The sequence below is a fragment of the Camelus dromedarius genome, chromosome 13 (genome assembly GCF_036321535.1).
Source record: "Camelus dromedarius isolate mCamDro1 chromosome 13, mCamDro1.pat, whole genome shotgun sequence".
Classification (NCBI taxonomy): Eukaryota; Metazoa; Chordata; class Mammalia; order Artiodactyla; family Camelidae; genus Camelus; species Camelus dromedarius.
The window spans coordinates 25,543,208-25,559,778 of record NC_087448.1 but is presented as its reverse complement, the minus strand read 5'-3'; the positions used below and the strand labels follow the sequence as shown (position 1 = coordinate 25,559,778).

The window sequence follows — 16,571 nt, the reverse complement described above, 5'->3', positions numbered from 1 at the left end:
GGTTCATTCTGGAATGTCTTTTGCAAATAGGTGGTCTCAACTGGCCCCTTGTCAGAAAGAGATGCGAGGGGAGATCAACCTGCAGGTGCCTTCAGAAACTTTTTCTGCTTAAGGTATCAAGGTTTCTTCCAGAATCATTAATCGTGGAAATTGAACTAGTCCTGCCTGCAACCTTTTCAGCTTGGCGTGGGACCACCAGACATGACCTCAGTGACAACAAGTCACTCTCCTCACATTCAGACACATGGGGAAATTAAAAATTGCTTGCATCCCTAGGGTACCATCATGGAATACAAAGGAAGTTTATATAATGTTCTTCCTTTGAGAGATTTTAAAATAAAGTGTATTCGTGACTTTTTCAGTGATAGTCAGATGTATCTTATTTAGATGAAGGGGGACCTCTATACTGTTTCAAAGTCCTTCCTTGCTCAGGAATCCCCTGTGCTTGTACATACAGTGGATCCACAGAATTGCATCATAAAGAGATCAATCTTTGTGATCTTCAGATTTTTTTTTTCTTCCAGTAAGGTCTCCAATACTGGGAAAGTTAGACCACTTGCACTGTTCTTTACATTCTAGAATTTTCTACATACACTTTTTCCTCATGCCTTTCTCTACATGTCTGCCCTTGAAATGATACTTATGCTTCAAGATGTAGCTCAAATGGCCTCTGACCTAACCTTCCCAACAACAAAGACAAAACCAGAAACCACCGATAACAATCTTTCCTAAACCCTGAAGCATTTGGCTTGGACATTTTATGCAATTTATTATAAGATTCTCTAAATAGTTATCTGTGCTCAGATTTGATCTTTTGTTTATATTTTAAGTCCCTTAAAGGCAAAGATTATTTTAAATTTCTCACAGATGCTTAACAAATGTCATTAAAATAATGTATATTGACAAATTATATATTTTCAACTGGGGACTTCAGAACAGAACTGGTCAAAACTTATGTCAGCTCTATGAAATAAATGTCATCTGATTTATGATCCATCATAAACCAACAATTTGCCAATTTTATGAGCTAAATGTAAAAAAGGTCTACCAAAACACACAGTCTACAATAGATAAAGGAAAGACTTGTGATTTTGTTGATGTTAGAAAAGTTAAAAGAAGTGGGGTTAATAAGATGGAGGTTGGTCAATTTCCTAAGTGTTTTCTTCCATCTCTGGCATATGCCTGTTTGTGAATATAAATCCAGTGTTTGATTAAGATTCCACTTTACTGACTTCATTACTACTCTTATTTTCCCTAACAGTTCTGAAAGTCATGATTGTGCTGTGTTAGCAAATTTCTTTCCAAGGAAAATTGGATAGAGTTTTAGTCCTTACATTAAGGTACTTAAATTTTGTTTCTCAAGCAACACTTTACACACTTGTTAGACTTTATCACTGTATAAAAATGTACAGTGGTTTATTGACATGTACATTCCATTATGTTTACAGCTGCAAGATAATGAGGCACACTCAGTATTGCACTTCATTAAAATTTCAGGCTCAAACTTAACCTAGAAGTTTAAATGAAACTGCATTTGTAATTTAGTAATTCTTATACAGGACAAACATTGATATCTTTATATACAGTGTGATACTTATTACATTTATATGCTGTCCTAACACAATTTTTTTTTTAAATAACAGTCTAGGAAATAAACCAGAATATTCCTCTTTTTATCCCCACCCGTGATGCAATTGTACAGGATTACAAAAAGGCAGTATACAATAAACAATGATTATTTTTCTTTTTTGCTTGAAAGCCAGCATCATTCGTAGTCCATGGGCATGGCAATTCTTTGTTATCAATTATCTATGAATGTCCAATGTTTCACAGGCCAATGACGGTAATGGCCACATGCAAACACCTCACAAATTTGATGTCTTGGTTCAAAAGAAGATAAACTGAAAGAATGGGGAAACTGTCCACAGCAAGAATTATGTACATGTATTTGGCATCCTTCTTGCACTGTGAATGGTAAGTTTTCATGGATGTAAAAATGGTCCCGTCCTTATCCTGAGCAGAGTTTAAACTTCACCGCATCCGCCTGGGGGATGAAGGCAACTTTTCTCTTTGTAGACAAAGGAGTCTGAGTGTTCTAAAAAGTGTGAGCGTTTCTGCACACGCCACAACCCAGAGCAAACTCTTCCCCGGTGGGTGGATGAACAACATGGAGAGGACACTCAGTTCCTTCCAACTGTTTGCCTTTGGGACCTGTGTAAATTTTGAAGGAGGCAAAAGAATACAATTAAAAGCGCACACACACAGACACACATACACACAAACCTAAGGTAAATACTAACCACTGATAAGTTACTCAAAGAAGTAACTTGACTACGGTTATGCAAATACAAAGTTAAGTATAAAACATTATTTTCTTCTAAGTACAAAAGTAAAAACATTCACCATTAAAAATTCAACATACCAGATACATATAACAGGAAGGGATAGGGTCCCTTACCCACGACATCCTGCCTAAAGATAACCACTCTGAGCTATAGATCTTTTTCTATTAATAGGTAAATTAGGTATACCATCTTAATGCAAAGAGCAATGAACAAGATGGTCACAAAAATCTCTCACTGTAGTCTAGCAGAAAATTATTCTGGATAAGAAAATATGAAGACTTTTATATAGAACGCTTTCCTCCAAGTAACAACAAACTGAAGTGTAAATAAGCCATGTTATCCTTCTATCTTCTCTGAAGGAAAAGCAGACACTGGTCAAGTGGGAAGACTGATTATTAGTGTTACATTAAAAACTATCTAAAAGGAGATCAGTAAAAAATGGAAATTACTCAACTGAAAGACATGAATGGTAAAATAATTCAAAATGTCATAATCCAGAAAGAAACACTTAGGGGAAGATACATATTTGTAGATAATAATCAAACTAGGCTTAAAAGTGTGCAAAAAAACCTGTGTTTTTCTATGTTTTGAAAGATTTGTTATGTTAATGGGCCTCATGTCACCTGTTTCGTATCATTTAAAAAGGATTTCTGCTGCTTTATAAGCGAAGAGCTACTCTGTGCAGGGAACACAGGCTGGGCTTACACTTGAATGCAGAGTCTTATTAACAGAGAGGAAGGAACAGAACTATGCACTAGTTTCCTACCGCTGGTTTCCAAAACAGTAAATGTAAATTTTGATTTTACTTGAGAGAAAAGCATGATGAGATTGGATGGAATGAGGTTATCCAGATTGATGGCGAATGAGATCTCAATTTACCTCTTCCAGCTTTAAAAACTCCTCTCACGTAAAAGAAGGCAAACATGAGGGATAAAAGGCTAGCGTTTATGAAGCTCTTAGCCTGGCACAGTATAAACAGTCAATAAAGGTTAGCTATGGTTACTGTTAATGATGACAAACGGTGGCCTGGTCTAGACGAATATAAGGGAAGTTCCATATAAGGGGAAGACCAAGGCATGAAGGTGAGTTGCAGACTGCAGGCAGCGAATCTCAGCGGGAGAAGCCCCCTGCTGGTTTCAGCGAACAGGCACAAGAGCAGCGGTCAGGGCTGCCTCCGACAATGGCAGGCATGTGGCCCCAGGATGGGTCATCAGAGGTTTGTGAGAAAGGCAATTATTCATGTTATAAACTATAAAGCGTATCACTATCTCCCACTGCAAATCGCACCAGTGTATCTTCCCTGTGTTTTTTAAAATGTAAATAGAAATAAGTACGAGCAAATATTGTCATTTCTCCCTTTCTTACAAAAGGCAACAAACTATATACGCTGCTCAGTAACTTGGTCTTTCACTGAACAGTATCTCCTATAGATCTTTCTGCATCAGTACCTAGAAACTCCATCCTCAGTCTCCCTCATTTTTCAATGGTGCAGAGTATTTAGTGTTTTACCAACCTCCTACTGGATACTTGCAATGCTCACAAATTTGTATTATTATAAACAATGATGCAATGAATAACCTTGTCTATTTGCTCTTTTTTACTTTCCTCACATATGTAGGTATATCCCCAGAAACGGGACTGTTAAAGGGTAGATATACTTGCAGTTTTGAGAGGCACCATAGGATTCTGCTTATTCGCACTTTGATTAGCAACGGATGAGAGCATTTCCCAGCCTTGACAACATTGCACATTGTGGTTTATGTACTTTTGCACATATTTGCACTCATTTCAGATCTATCTTGTGTAAAACTCTCTTCTGTGGTCACATCTGCCTCTCCTTCGCTTCTCTCCCTTCTGTTAAGCCTGGCATTCGGCCTCACTGTCGTCACCAGCCTCCTGATCTCGTCCCACTTTTTCAGCTTCCTTTTGGTTTCATCTTCACTTTCCGTCACCCTTACCTCCACAGTTATCTCCCCTGTATTCTCAATGGCTTCTTTAATCCCCGTGGCTTTCTGATACTCACTACGCTGCCAATCCCAGCCATTCCTGATCAAATCACTCGCCCACTTTATGATGCTGGTTCCAGGCTTTTAAAAAAAAAATCACAAAATCCCTTTAAATGGTTCTCTTATCAGTTTATAATTTCAAACTTCACATGGCCCTTCAGGGCTGAACAGAAATGCTACTAATCCTTAGCTGACTTCCTTCTCGGTCCCCAAGCCATCTGCTTCATTACAGCTCAGGACCTTTCACTCACCGCGGTCACCTCACTTTCTACCTCACCCAGAAGGACGCTTCCTTACAAGGGCCGAGGAATTCCCTTTGTTTCTTTAGGATGGTTTGAACCTGATTTCTGCCACTGGAAACAAAGTGTCCTCATGTGATCATTAGATAGAACTAGATGCCATATCATCATAATCATATTCAAAAATACAAAAAGCATACCTGCAGGACAGTGTGGTAGTTCTTCCTTAGGAATGCTAGTCATTCTCTGAAAGTCATCATGACAAGCGTTACAGAAGTGTGTTGTCCCAAAACAGAAGAAGACAGCCACCGAGCAGCAGTAGCGGCATTTATATTCCAAAAAGTCTGTGCCGTGTTTTGGACACATCTACAGCAAAAGAAAACAGACACAAGATTATGTCAAGTCTACTTCAACTATACTTAAGACAGTCATATACACGGCTCGTATTTTGACAGTATACATAGCTCTTGAAACTGATTGAAAACCTGATGATACATAACATTAAAAAAATTGAATAAATGTGTTCCTTTGCCCAAAATGTCTGGACAAAGCCACAAGTTCTAATCTCAGCTCCATCATAACTACTATTATTTAAAAAGCAAGCCACTGAATCTCCTTGTGAATGTTTCTTGGTTAGCCAAATTAAAAAATTAATAATATTTCATCTCTCAACCTCATAGATGGACTCATAGTAAAGATTTCATTGAAGACAGGAAAACTTAAAAGTTTGTGACTGTAGGTTAAAGAAAAGGAAGGAAGTAAATTTATTACTTGTCAAAATATGGTTGATTATTTTATGAGATGAAATTATAAAATGCAAAAGAAATAATATGCACAAAATGATTTGGAAAATTATACACTGCTATACAAACATCAGAAAACACAGGGGAAAAAAACCTGCTATACCATCCCCATCATATTAGTTACATTATTACTTAAAAAAACGTAAGTTTAATGTTTCTAAACTGTCCTTTCTAATGAAATGTTTTGCCCACCTGAGCCCTGGACACATCAGAACAGGCCCCACAAATGAGCTCCCTGGGATCATAATCATCCCCTTGTCCAGCCTCAGCATCGCAGCGAGCTTCGCCCCCAAAATACGCCTAGGGAGAGAACACAGTGAGATCACAGCAGGAACAGGAAACACTGCGTGGGTGGAGCAGCATGGGTGCAGTGGACGCTAGCTTGAGAGGTCTTCGGAAACACTACTGCCTGTTAAACGGTCCCCTGCAATGGTAAGTGGGTGTCCACGCTACTGCCCACAGGGCACAGCAGGGTAAGAAATAAAGCTACTTCATGAATAAAGCATGAATGGATTCACGCTTACCATAGGAAGTTCAAACACTGTACTTACCGTCAAAGAAAAAGATAAAAGAATGTATAATATTCCAAATAAATATCAAGAATAGGATATTAAATGGTAAAGAGAAACTATGCTTTTTCAGGGTAAAAAGTTTGAATAGTTTTCCTCATTTTGAAATATTAAATAACATATTCCCTTCTGCTGCTTTAAAAATATGCCTAAAATAAACTTTAGTATAAAATTATAATCCTGAGGGTAATGGGAAAGAAAAAAATCCATTTTGATCATATAAAAATTTTTTAAAAGGAAAGGCAAATTTGATAATTCTGTTCAGAATACTGCTCATACTTATAAAACTACATTATATGCAGGAACTCAACAGTATCCAATACAGATACTTGAATAAATGAAATTATCACAATAATTTATTTGCATTTGCTCTGGGCACAAAATTATTTAGGCCAATTCTAACTGGTGCAATCTGCAAACACAGTATGTCTTATAGTCAAAAAACTATGTCCATAATTGGGAATAAGTAAGATGAGTCAATATAAATCTTTTATCTGTACTAGAAAAACAGGTCAAAAGACAGGCTTCATTAATACAGAGGTTACAAACAGTCATCTACCAGCTAAATCAGGCCTCAGAAGTATCTCATGTGTCCTGGCCTATTCCAGCTCTTTCACTTTTCCAGATTCTCTGCTTGCCTTTCTGGACATTTGACTGACACCCAGTGTGGTAGCATGATATTCACTGATGATGTTTAGTACGTCCGACGCACAGAAGTAATATTTTACTATTTGTAACAGTACACGATTCACAGATGTACACTGAAGGGCTTTCCCTGGGTGTGTGCACCTGTCTGCTTTTCTGGCTATCATCTACCTCCTCAGCCTTTCATTCGTTATCTGCATTTTCTTTTTGTTACTTTGGGAGACTATGCATCTTTCATGTATTGATTCCTTCATTCATTTACTCATTCCCTAATTAGCTTAGTGTCTAATAAATGCCAAGTACTGGAGAGAGAGTAGTGAAAAAACAGTCTTTGTCCTCATGGAACTTACCAAGTGGGACAGAGAGACAAGAGAACCAGTTACCGTGACGCAGAGCAACAAGTGCTATGATGATGTATGCAAGACGTCCAAATGGTGTGGTGTGGTGGTGGCAGGGAGGCTGAGGCAGGAAGCCCCATAAAAAGACCGGAAGGACCCCTAGGCAGGGCCACTGCTTTCCTCCCAGCACCGACCAGTTCCCTGGCCCAGAGGCTGTCTCTCACTTTTTGCCTCTAAAGTGGCAAACTTACATCTAGAATTCTATTGGTTCCCTGAGCTCACTTCTGATTGGTTATTTCCTTCACTCCTGATTGGTTATTACTCTCACTTCCGATTGGTCCACTTCCCTAACTGATGATTGGTCCATTTGTAGTAGTTCATTTGCATGGAGCTCACTCCTGATTAGTCTATTTCTACAAAGCTTGTTCCTGGTTGGTTAACTTCTGTTGTACTTTATTTGCATATGATGTTGCAAAGTGTAAAACTGGCAGCCTATAAAAGGCCTGTGTAAAGCTACAGGTGGGGTCCAGAGCTTGAAGTGTTAACTCCCGGAAGTGTGACCAGACCTGGCTACTGGTAAGAGCGTGTGGGTGGGTGGCAGGTGAGAGCCAGGTGCAGAGTAGGAGGCAGAGAAGAACATTCCACGAAGAGAGGAGCCCACGTGCTGGTGTGGGGGTGTGGCAAGTGAGCAAACATGGCCCGGTCTGGGGAACTGCAAGCTGCTCAGAGTTTCGTTGCACAGGGCACAAATGGCAGCACATCGGGAGATGAGACTTGAGAGGGGAATGGGCTTCAGCACAACAATGACAATCAGATCTGAGATCTAAAAATAATCTCCGCGTAAAACTCTAAGTGTCTGTGTAAAGCATGAAAGGGAGGGGTTAGGGCTCCATACAAGGAGTCCAGGAAGAAGGCCACTGTAACTACCAAAGCAAATGATTAGGGTTGCTGAAGATGTAATAGAAAGGAAAAAAGAACTCAGAAGAGATTTGGAGGCAAAATTGATAGGACTTTGTTAAAACAGACTGGATAGTGAGTCAAAGTCGATAAATGTAATCAATAATGGGCATGTAGACTTGGAAGTATTTTTGAGAAATTCAAATGTCTGGTAGGCAGTCGGATATTTGTTTCTCAATCTCAGAACTACTGGAGGGTCAGAACAACACAGGTGGTAGGGGAGGCAAGAGCGGACAGGAGGTTGCCCGAGGGAAGGAGGAACCATGAGGCAAGAACGGAGGGCTGGGGAACAAATATGTAAGGAGTAGGTGAATGAAACGGAACTCCGTGAGGGAGTTAAAGACAAATGACCAGAAAGGAAGAAAGATACCAAAGAGAGTCTTGTCCTAGAAGCCAAGGGCATAAGAATTTTAAGGAGGGAATGGTCAAAAGAGTCAAACAAGAGAAGTTTATTTAAGAACCAACTGGATTTGGCAAACAAGAGGTTATTACTGACAGGAAGTAGATTGTGTACAGAAATATTTCATGTTTTGGAAACACTTTGTATATGTTAAAAAAAAACCCCTAAACAAATTAAGTCAATAAATTCTATATGAAACATAGTACCAAACTTGTATTTTTAACTTTAGACTTAAGACTAGAATAATTCAACTTACACCGGTAATCTCTAAGTCTTAAAATTTCATGTTATGATTAACAGCATACCTTTCTGCATTTGTAGCAGACATAATATGCGTATCTATTCATGGCATAGCCAGCGGGGTCGTTATAAAATCTCACACCAGGAGTTGTGATAGCTTCGCTCTTATGCAGACCTTCATATTCCAATCTCATTAGAGCTTTTCTTCTGACATCCTCATAGAGTTCTTTTATTGGATCCAGCAGGTCCTTTAACACTATATGATTAATTTTGTTCTGAAATTAAAGAAAAAGAACATTCTCTAACAGAACCATTGATTTATTAATTCAATAAACAGTGTGACCAAAGTGCCAAGCACTGTGCTAACCAAACATTTTCTAAATAAAAAGCCATTCAAAAATAATCTTGTAAAGTCCTCACAAGCTTATATTTTCCCAAGAGCAGGGAAAGTGGGGGCCAGTGGGGCACAGAACATGAAAATTCCATCGTATTAGCTTTATGCCCCTGAGTATGAAATATATATCTCTTGCTGCCTTAGGTGTTCTGGGAATAAAAGGTTACCTTGCTACTAAAAATATCCGTGTGTGTGTGTGTGTGTGTGTGTCTGTCTGTGTCTGTGTGTGTGTGTTGGTTCCTTAGGAGTAGGCGGAATGTCAGGTAATAGAAATGAACAAACCGTAACCGCTTTCACGTACCATTTCCTAAATGTGGCTTTTCTTTGTGACACCAAATGAGAAGGGAGAGAAAATACCACAATCTTCTTGAACACTGCACAGCCTAAGCAAGTATTGTGCTAAGTATTTCCATGTTATACCTTATACACCAGTCTGCAAAGCCATTATTAAACAAAAGCTTTTTGTTAAACATTATTACCTGCCAAAACAACTTGCTACTTTGCTTACTATCTTTGTAGAAATGTGTCAAAATGTCAAGAATTTTATCCTTATTTTACCTAAGCTCTAAAAGAATCTGTCGTAATGGTATTTAAAATTCAAGTTTCACTCTTTCATGGCCGGTATCACATCTACCAGCACCACAGGCTCATTCTTCTTTTTGGTAGTCACCCACTGACATGCCACATGGTCTGAACTCCCGAAGGGTCTGGAAGTAGTGATGTGTGCCTTTCAATGCATGGTGATAGCTGAATGAACTTTCTGATGCACTAGTATAATTTAATCAGCTTGTAATGGACAATTACTGTTTTGAAAATGCATTATAATAGAGAGATCTTATCATATTCTCAGGTACCACCTGGATGAAGAGAGCAGAAACTGAGGGTTGGTGGTAAAAAGCAGACTGAAAAGGACACCGAGAGATGCTGACACGTTTATTTTGAAAGATGAAAGATAAAGATGAAAATAAATAGAAAGTAGATAATATCTGATTCTTTCCATACCTTGCAAATGGGACAAGATATAAATCCAAATGTTATCCTTGGACCAAGCCATCTGTTTTCCAAAACTCGTCGACAGCACTGTAAGTGGAATACGTGACTACAGTCCAGCTTAAGTAAAGAAAACAGAAGAATGTAAGCAAATGTAATAAGAATAAACAGTTGGGTAACTGGCAGATTATTAATGTAGGAAGTACTACCTAAGGCAGGTATGAGAAAAATCTAGAAATTTAGTACAATGACATTTCAGCACTTCTCTACCAGTCATGGGACATAAGGAACTAGGTCTTCAGCTTCTCCCAATTTTTTACCATTCATATGTTAATGCCACCTTACAGAGTGTGAGCTGGGTTTGGGAGAAATGTAAAATTACTCAATACTGTATCTCACAGAAAGAAGAGGAAATTACTGATTTAAAGATATAAGATTTGTTTTTGAGAATATTCATTATCTTGAAGTCACAAGAACTGAAAATATAAACAAGTAGTAAATTTTCAAAAAACGTATTTAGCAAATTATAACTTCTATAATTTACTAATACACATTATGGATACAGGGATATATATCATTATGCAGAGATCAGTTACATAACGCTACAGAATACCATGCCGGATTTTGGAAGTTAAGAAGGGAGAAACTACTGGATAATCTAATTACTATTTTCTCCCTTACAAACATTTCATACATTCTGCTGATTATACAGGCTCACACAAGTCACGAATTAAAGCTCAGCATACAAGATGGAGACAGAACATGCAGAGACAGAATCTGCTCTTTAATTCACTGGTGGATATTAGTGGGACATTTTCTCCCAATGGTATAAGAAAGATCCAACCATCTGTTTATTTGACAAGTATATTTATATTTCCTGTTTAGAAATCTCGACACACTTAACACTTTAAAAGTGGAGACAACCTGAATGGCCGGTGCTGCCGAGAGTGCTTCGGTGAAGCAGATCATGCACATGTCGTCGGCATCCTGCTTCAGGGCCGTGGCACTTTTATCACAGCCGTGTAGGCAGGGCAGACAGTGCTCTTCGTTTTTAACGCCTCCACATGGATGGCCACAAGGATGCGTCTTACTACAGGCGATCTTAGCATACTCCTGTGAAGGATGGATTACAACGGCACAGAAAATATCAAAAAAAGTCACACATCCTGGTAATTATATCCATTATATTAATTTTCCAAGATATTTTTCCCATAGGAAACATGTTGTGGTGAAATAAAATTGTTATTTTTATTCTTTGTTTGTATATAACTTAGAATTATTAACAAAGTCTATTTCTCTTTAAAGTGATTTAAAAAATTTCATTCCACATAAAGGGAATGCTGATTAAAAAGTGAAATGCACTTTCAATCTATATGTTATGCATAGCCACGAAGCAAAAAAAAAATTCCTGACATATAATCATCCTATCACCACCTACCCCTCACCAAAACGAGGATTTAAAAAAAAATATATAGCTATCTTTCACTGTCTGAACACTATCCCAATTCCTGTTAACTAAATTGAATAAAACATATTTGGATAGCATGGAATGTGTACAGATGTTCAGGACTAAAGAACTTTCAGATACTGGAAGTTTATTTTAGGGAAACAAGTGAATAAAATATGTAAGAGGCAAAGGAAATGCAGTCTACTGATTTTAACCTGAGAGCCTTATCTGATCCATTCTCCAGCTTTGATAAAGCATTTCACTCTTCACAAGGGTAATACACTAATTTAGAAAACAAAAGTGATGCTGAGCTCAAACTCTAATTTATATGACATTAGGGTGTCATGAGGGAACACATGGTTACTGTGAGGGCTTCATCTACACGCACCTGGCAATCTGCATCGGAACAAACACTGCCAACAGCGGATAATTCGGTGCCACTCCTGGAACCACAGAAACGGCATGCTTCCGAGCTACTTGTGGTGGGTTTGCCTAGGTTCAAGCAGAAGAAGAAAAATCATCCTCAAGGATATGTTTTCTACCTATTTCAATACAGCTAATTGGAAAAAAAAAAAAAAAAAAAACCAAGCAAAACAGGTTTCTATCAGTTGCTATTTCTGAGAAATCAGCCTGGCAGTTTTACAGCTTAAAGGTTGTAAGCTGCCCTAATTACAAAGTAAATAATCACACACACACTAAAGGATAAGAAACTAAAGAGCTACGTGAAGCCAAATAAATTATTAACTGATTTACTTATACATTTTCAGTAAATAGAAACAGACCAGGCTTCTAGTCAAGACAGTAGGTCAAGCAGCTAGGTAGCCCCTCACTACAAAAGCATGGAATCAGACAAAATACAACAACAGAAACTAAATGGAAATACGCAGAAGAAAGGGAAATCACTAAGTACCTTTCCACAATGATAGTATTACAAGGCAGAGGAGAAAAGTAACCTATCATCAGAGAATATGTAAAGTGAAAAACAGAAGAATTCTCACCCAAGGAACTAAAGATAATAGAACAATTTGAAAAGGAAATTAAATATGTTTAAAATAGTCAAATAAGGAACAGAATCCACAAAACAAAGACAGACTAAAAGGAAAAAGAACAAGATTTGAAAAATACAGACCAAGGTCATTTTTAAACAGATACAAAAAATTTAAATAACTGAATTTAGCAATATTTACTACAGAAAATGTTTTTTTTAAAGGCTAGTTTATGTTATGAATACAATGATAGTTCAAACATTAGAACACTTATTCATGTAATAAATGGCATGGAGGGATTATAGGCGAAAAAAAATCAACTGTGAGAGAAAGAAAGACCATGCCCTTATTACAGCATGAAAAGTTACTCATATTTAGAGTTAAAAATTTGTCAGGTTTACACCTAACTCTAAAATCAGAAATTTGTGTCATTCAGACAAATGGCAGACTATAGAGGTGCTGAAAATTGAGAATTTTTAAGATTCAGTGTACCCTGAAGCTGGGAGTACACTAGACTTTAGGAAAAAAATCAAAATGTTTTAAGGATAAAATGACTTGCCCAAGGTCATGTAGCTAGTTAGAAGCAAACCAGCTTTCCTGACTTTTAGTCTAAATGGTTTGCCATAGAACACTGACTATTGTCTACTAAATACAAAAATATAGAGGGTGATCAATAATGTCATAATCACTTAGAATACACTCAAAATTATTCACATTAAATAAACTAACATCCAGTTTAATCGTAATTGGTAGGGATGGTTCAATCTTTTATTTACAGCGTGGTTCAATCTTAAATCCTCTTTTACCTGTGTGTTCTCGGAACTCCACCATTGCCTTCATTGTTTTAGAATCTGCTAGCGCCATCAGCCAGAACAATTTGGTTCTACCACAGCCTTCATGAAGGTCAACCTTAATAGCTTCTTCTTCTTCTTTGAAGACCTGTTATGCCATTAAAGAAAAGGAAAAAAATGTATTTATCACTCTGAAAGAGGAAGTATAAAATTCAATTAATCAATAATGAAAACAGCGTTTATTTACTAAGCATTCTATGAAGTTTCAGGTATTTCCAATCTCTTTAATCTTCACAACAGCCCTACTTTTTTAAGTGTGGAGACTGAGTCTCAGAAGTTAAACAACTTGTTTGATTTACACAGTTGGTAAATGAGGCTGTTGGGAACTCCACCCAGGTCTCTGATCAAAGTCTGTTTTTTCCCATCACACCAAGTCTCTTTCCCACATTTATTGCAAAATTTACTGAATATATTTTATGTCCCAGATGCCATTCTGCGTGTAAATACAGCCATCTTCACCTGTCTTTGATGAGTTTTGGTTCGCCGATGAAGATGAAGGAATCTGTCACAGTCAGTACATAAGTTCCCACACACGTTGCACAAGATGATTGCTGCAGTTTCACCGTCGTCATGGTTATCACACATAGGCTACAAGACATTTCCATACGTGACCACGGATTAATGAGAAACTCTTAAATATGCATACAAGCTGACTGTAATTTATTTACAACAGGAACAGACTGTTACTCAAAACTCAATTAAGAATTTAGAGTCTGAACATTAAACAGTTATGGCAAATGCACTTACTATAAAAAAGCCTCCAAATCCCCAATTCAGTAGCTAATGTGCTGTGTAGATTCAATGATTAATAAAATAAACATGTATACTTTTCTTAGAGACTTGAGAAAATTTCTCCCATTATAGTCAAATATTCTGTATGCCAAATGAGTAAATAAATAATTCATTTTTGAAACTTGAATGTTAATACGAAAATGTTGAAAGGGCCTATGTAAAAGTTCTCCATTCCAGTGAACCTACGGATACTTATCAAACCCACTTCAGGTGCATCTGTGCGCAAGTGGTACAGCATGCTGCTCTCTTACTGCTTTATTTCCTTCTTATCGTAGGACTGATCACATTTAGTACAAAATCTTGATCTAGAATCAGAGTCTGGCTGAAATCACATTTTGCTATGATGCAAACATGACTCAGAGAAGAAGGGAAAAGATTCTTTTAATTGAGTTATAGTCAGGTGGGAAACGTTTTTTATGTAATTAAATCCCCTAATGTACTATGAAGGGGGACCCTAGGTGAAAAAGACTTGTGAGAGGAGCTTGGGCAATGTGACACAATTTTTCAGGAGTTCCACTAACTGTGTATTTTGACTTCTGAGCTTACCATTTGTTTTTGTTGCCCATCCTTCCCCATCCATCTCCCCGAGGAGAGGCGATCTACGTGGTCCTGGTCAAGAACGCACAGTGATGCCAGAGCAAGCCAGAGCTGTCGAAGGGAAAGGCTGTTACGCTACTGAGTTTTTGGTTACGACACAAAACACTGCCTGCCTGACACATGACCATAGCTCAGTAAATGCTTGCTGGACTGGAAAAAGTGTACATATCCAGTGGCACTCAAATGTTCCTGATGGGGCACCAGGCATACACGCCCACTGCTGTGTGTGCCAGGCACATAGTAGGTATGCAAATATGTACTGAATAAATGACTGCTGCTCTGATGAACCATTCTGTTGTCTACCTGACACATAAAATTATCCTTTGTTGGTCTACTATGTAAACATAGCAATACATAAATTTTCATATTTAATATACCGATGCCTTCTACACATTTCTCCATCTAGTATCATCTGCCTGAGGCATTAGACTCCAAGGACTGGAGCTGTTTAATTTTGCAGTCCCATGAGGAGCTGGGTAGTAACAGTTCCCCAGGAGTCTCTGTATGCCCCTAACGGCCTAGCACTATGCTTGGTACACTCGGTCAGAAAAAAGTAAATGTCTTACAAGCTTCAGAAAACTGTCCTTAAAAATAGTTTAAAACTCTCTGAGGTTTAAAGGGTAAGCCTCATTTTTCCTTAGAATGATGTATTTCTTCATTACTGAACAATAGAAAATGACTTAACTGTCTCAGCTCTGAAAAGTGCATGTGTCACTGGATGTGAAGAGTAAGAGGGGGGGAAAGAGGGACCAAAAAAGAAAACTGAAGTATGAGAGGAGAAAGGGGAGAGCGAATGAAGGAATGAATGCATGTGGGTGGGAAAGGGTCACTGTCAGACGTCACACTCACTGGCAACATGGCAGTAACTAGCTTTTTCTGCCCAAGGGAGACACAATTTATCTTCTTTTTCAAACTTTTGAGGATTAGCTTAAGCAATTTCTACCAGCCTTCACTTCTTCCTAATGCTTCACACTGTTCTGCTTCAAGGAAATCTCAAATCTCTTTTCGAAGTATATGGGACTAGAAATTTGGCAGGTTAAAATTTACAATAGATGTCTCATCTGAAGAATGCAGTCTCACTCCCTAGGAGATTCTGCCCCACCCCGCCCTAGGCACACACTTTCTGCTTAGGTAAGGCCCACACATGCAGTAAGTAGGCCACGGGGCTCTGTTAGGACAAGTGAGCCACTCTGAAAGGAGCAGGTAGCGGCCTTGTCTTTGGAGGATCTTCAGTCTATCGCAGTTTCACGCTGACACTAAAACTAACAGTAAATACATCATCAGAGAGACAGTACACCGACATATAGATAATTTAGCCTTTTCTAACCTTAGCTTCCTAAATAATAACCAAAACAAGTGATGAAGAACATACAGCAGTGAATATTAATAACACCATGCTTGGTTCATAATTTAAAAAAGCCCTTCATACTTTTTCAATAAATATAATATTTGGTGAGAAAAGAAAAGTAGATTAAACTGGCTAATTATTTGTTCAAACCTATTACTGAAAAAGAACATGCAATGATATAGACCAAATGAAAAGAAACCTACCCTAGTTGTTGCAATACATCTCACTGGAGATCTAAATTCTTCCTCCATCTTGGTCAAGGCAATGATGGTTTCTGCTATGGCATTTTTTGTCACTCGGGACCATGCTTCTGACAGATGACCCTAATGAGCAGGACACAATACTTTAATAAGCAACCAGAATGTATAATCAAAGCAGCAAATTCTGTTCTTTTAACATCTCTCTCCAAAAAGGAAAGATTTATTTGCTAGTGGGGTTTTAGATAAATGAGCATACTTTAAAATAAATATCCTTCACAACCATGCAAAAAATTCAACTTCTATTCACTATTTTGATGATTCAAAAGAAAAGGAAATAAAAATTTAGGTTCTCAACACTCTTTCCCTATAGGGTTCAAGGGCATTTTTTTCTTACATTTAAATAAAAACATTTCAGAAATACTAA

General features: G+C 37.9%; 1 protein-coding gene across 8 annotated transcripts in view; it reads right to left on the bottom strand.

Moving 5' to 3' along the window:
- Positions 1 to 1,378: 1,378 nt before the first annotated feature.
- The window catches only part of MYCBP2 (MYC binding protein 2), a 226,102-nt gene continuing 210,909 nt past the window's right edge, over positions 1,379 to 16,571 (bottom strand). For all 8 annotated transcript variants that reach the window (XM_031466155.2, XM_031466152.2, XM_064493060.1 and 5 more), the window contains 11 exons: positions 16,151 to 16,270; positions 14,549 to 14,650; positions 13,670 to 13,798; positions 13,166 to 13,298; positions 11,762 to 11,865; positions 10,851 to 11,039; positions 9,939 to 10,046; positions 8,608 to 8,817; positions 5,586 to 5,693; positions 4,791 to 4,956; positions 1,379 to 2,211 (listed from right to left, as the gene is read on the bottom strand). In XM_031466155.2, coding sequence (XP_031322015.1) covers positions 2,096 to 2,211; positions 4,791 to 4,956; positions 5,586 to 5,693; positions 8,608 to 8,817; positions 9,939 to 10,046; positions 10,851 to 11,039; positions 11,762 to 11,865; positions 13,166 to 13,298; positions 13,670 to 13,798; positions 14,549 to 14,650; positions 16,151 to 16,270 — 1,485 coding nt within the window. In that variant the 3' untranslated portion in view covers positions 1,379 to 2,095. The remainder of the gene's footprint in view (positions 2,212 to 4,790; positions 4,957 to 5,585; positions 5,694 to 8,607; positions 8,818 to 9,938; positions 10,047 to 10,850; positions 11,040 to 11,761; positions 11,866 to 13,165; positions 13,299 to 13,669; positions 13,799 to 14,548; positions 14,651 to 16,150; positions 16,271 to 16,571) is intronic.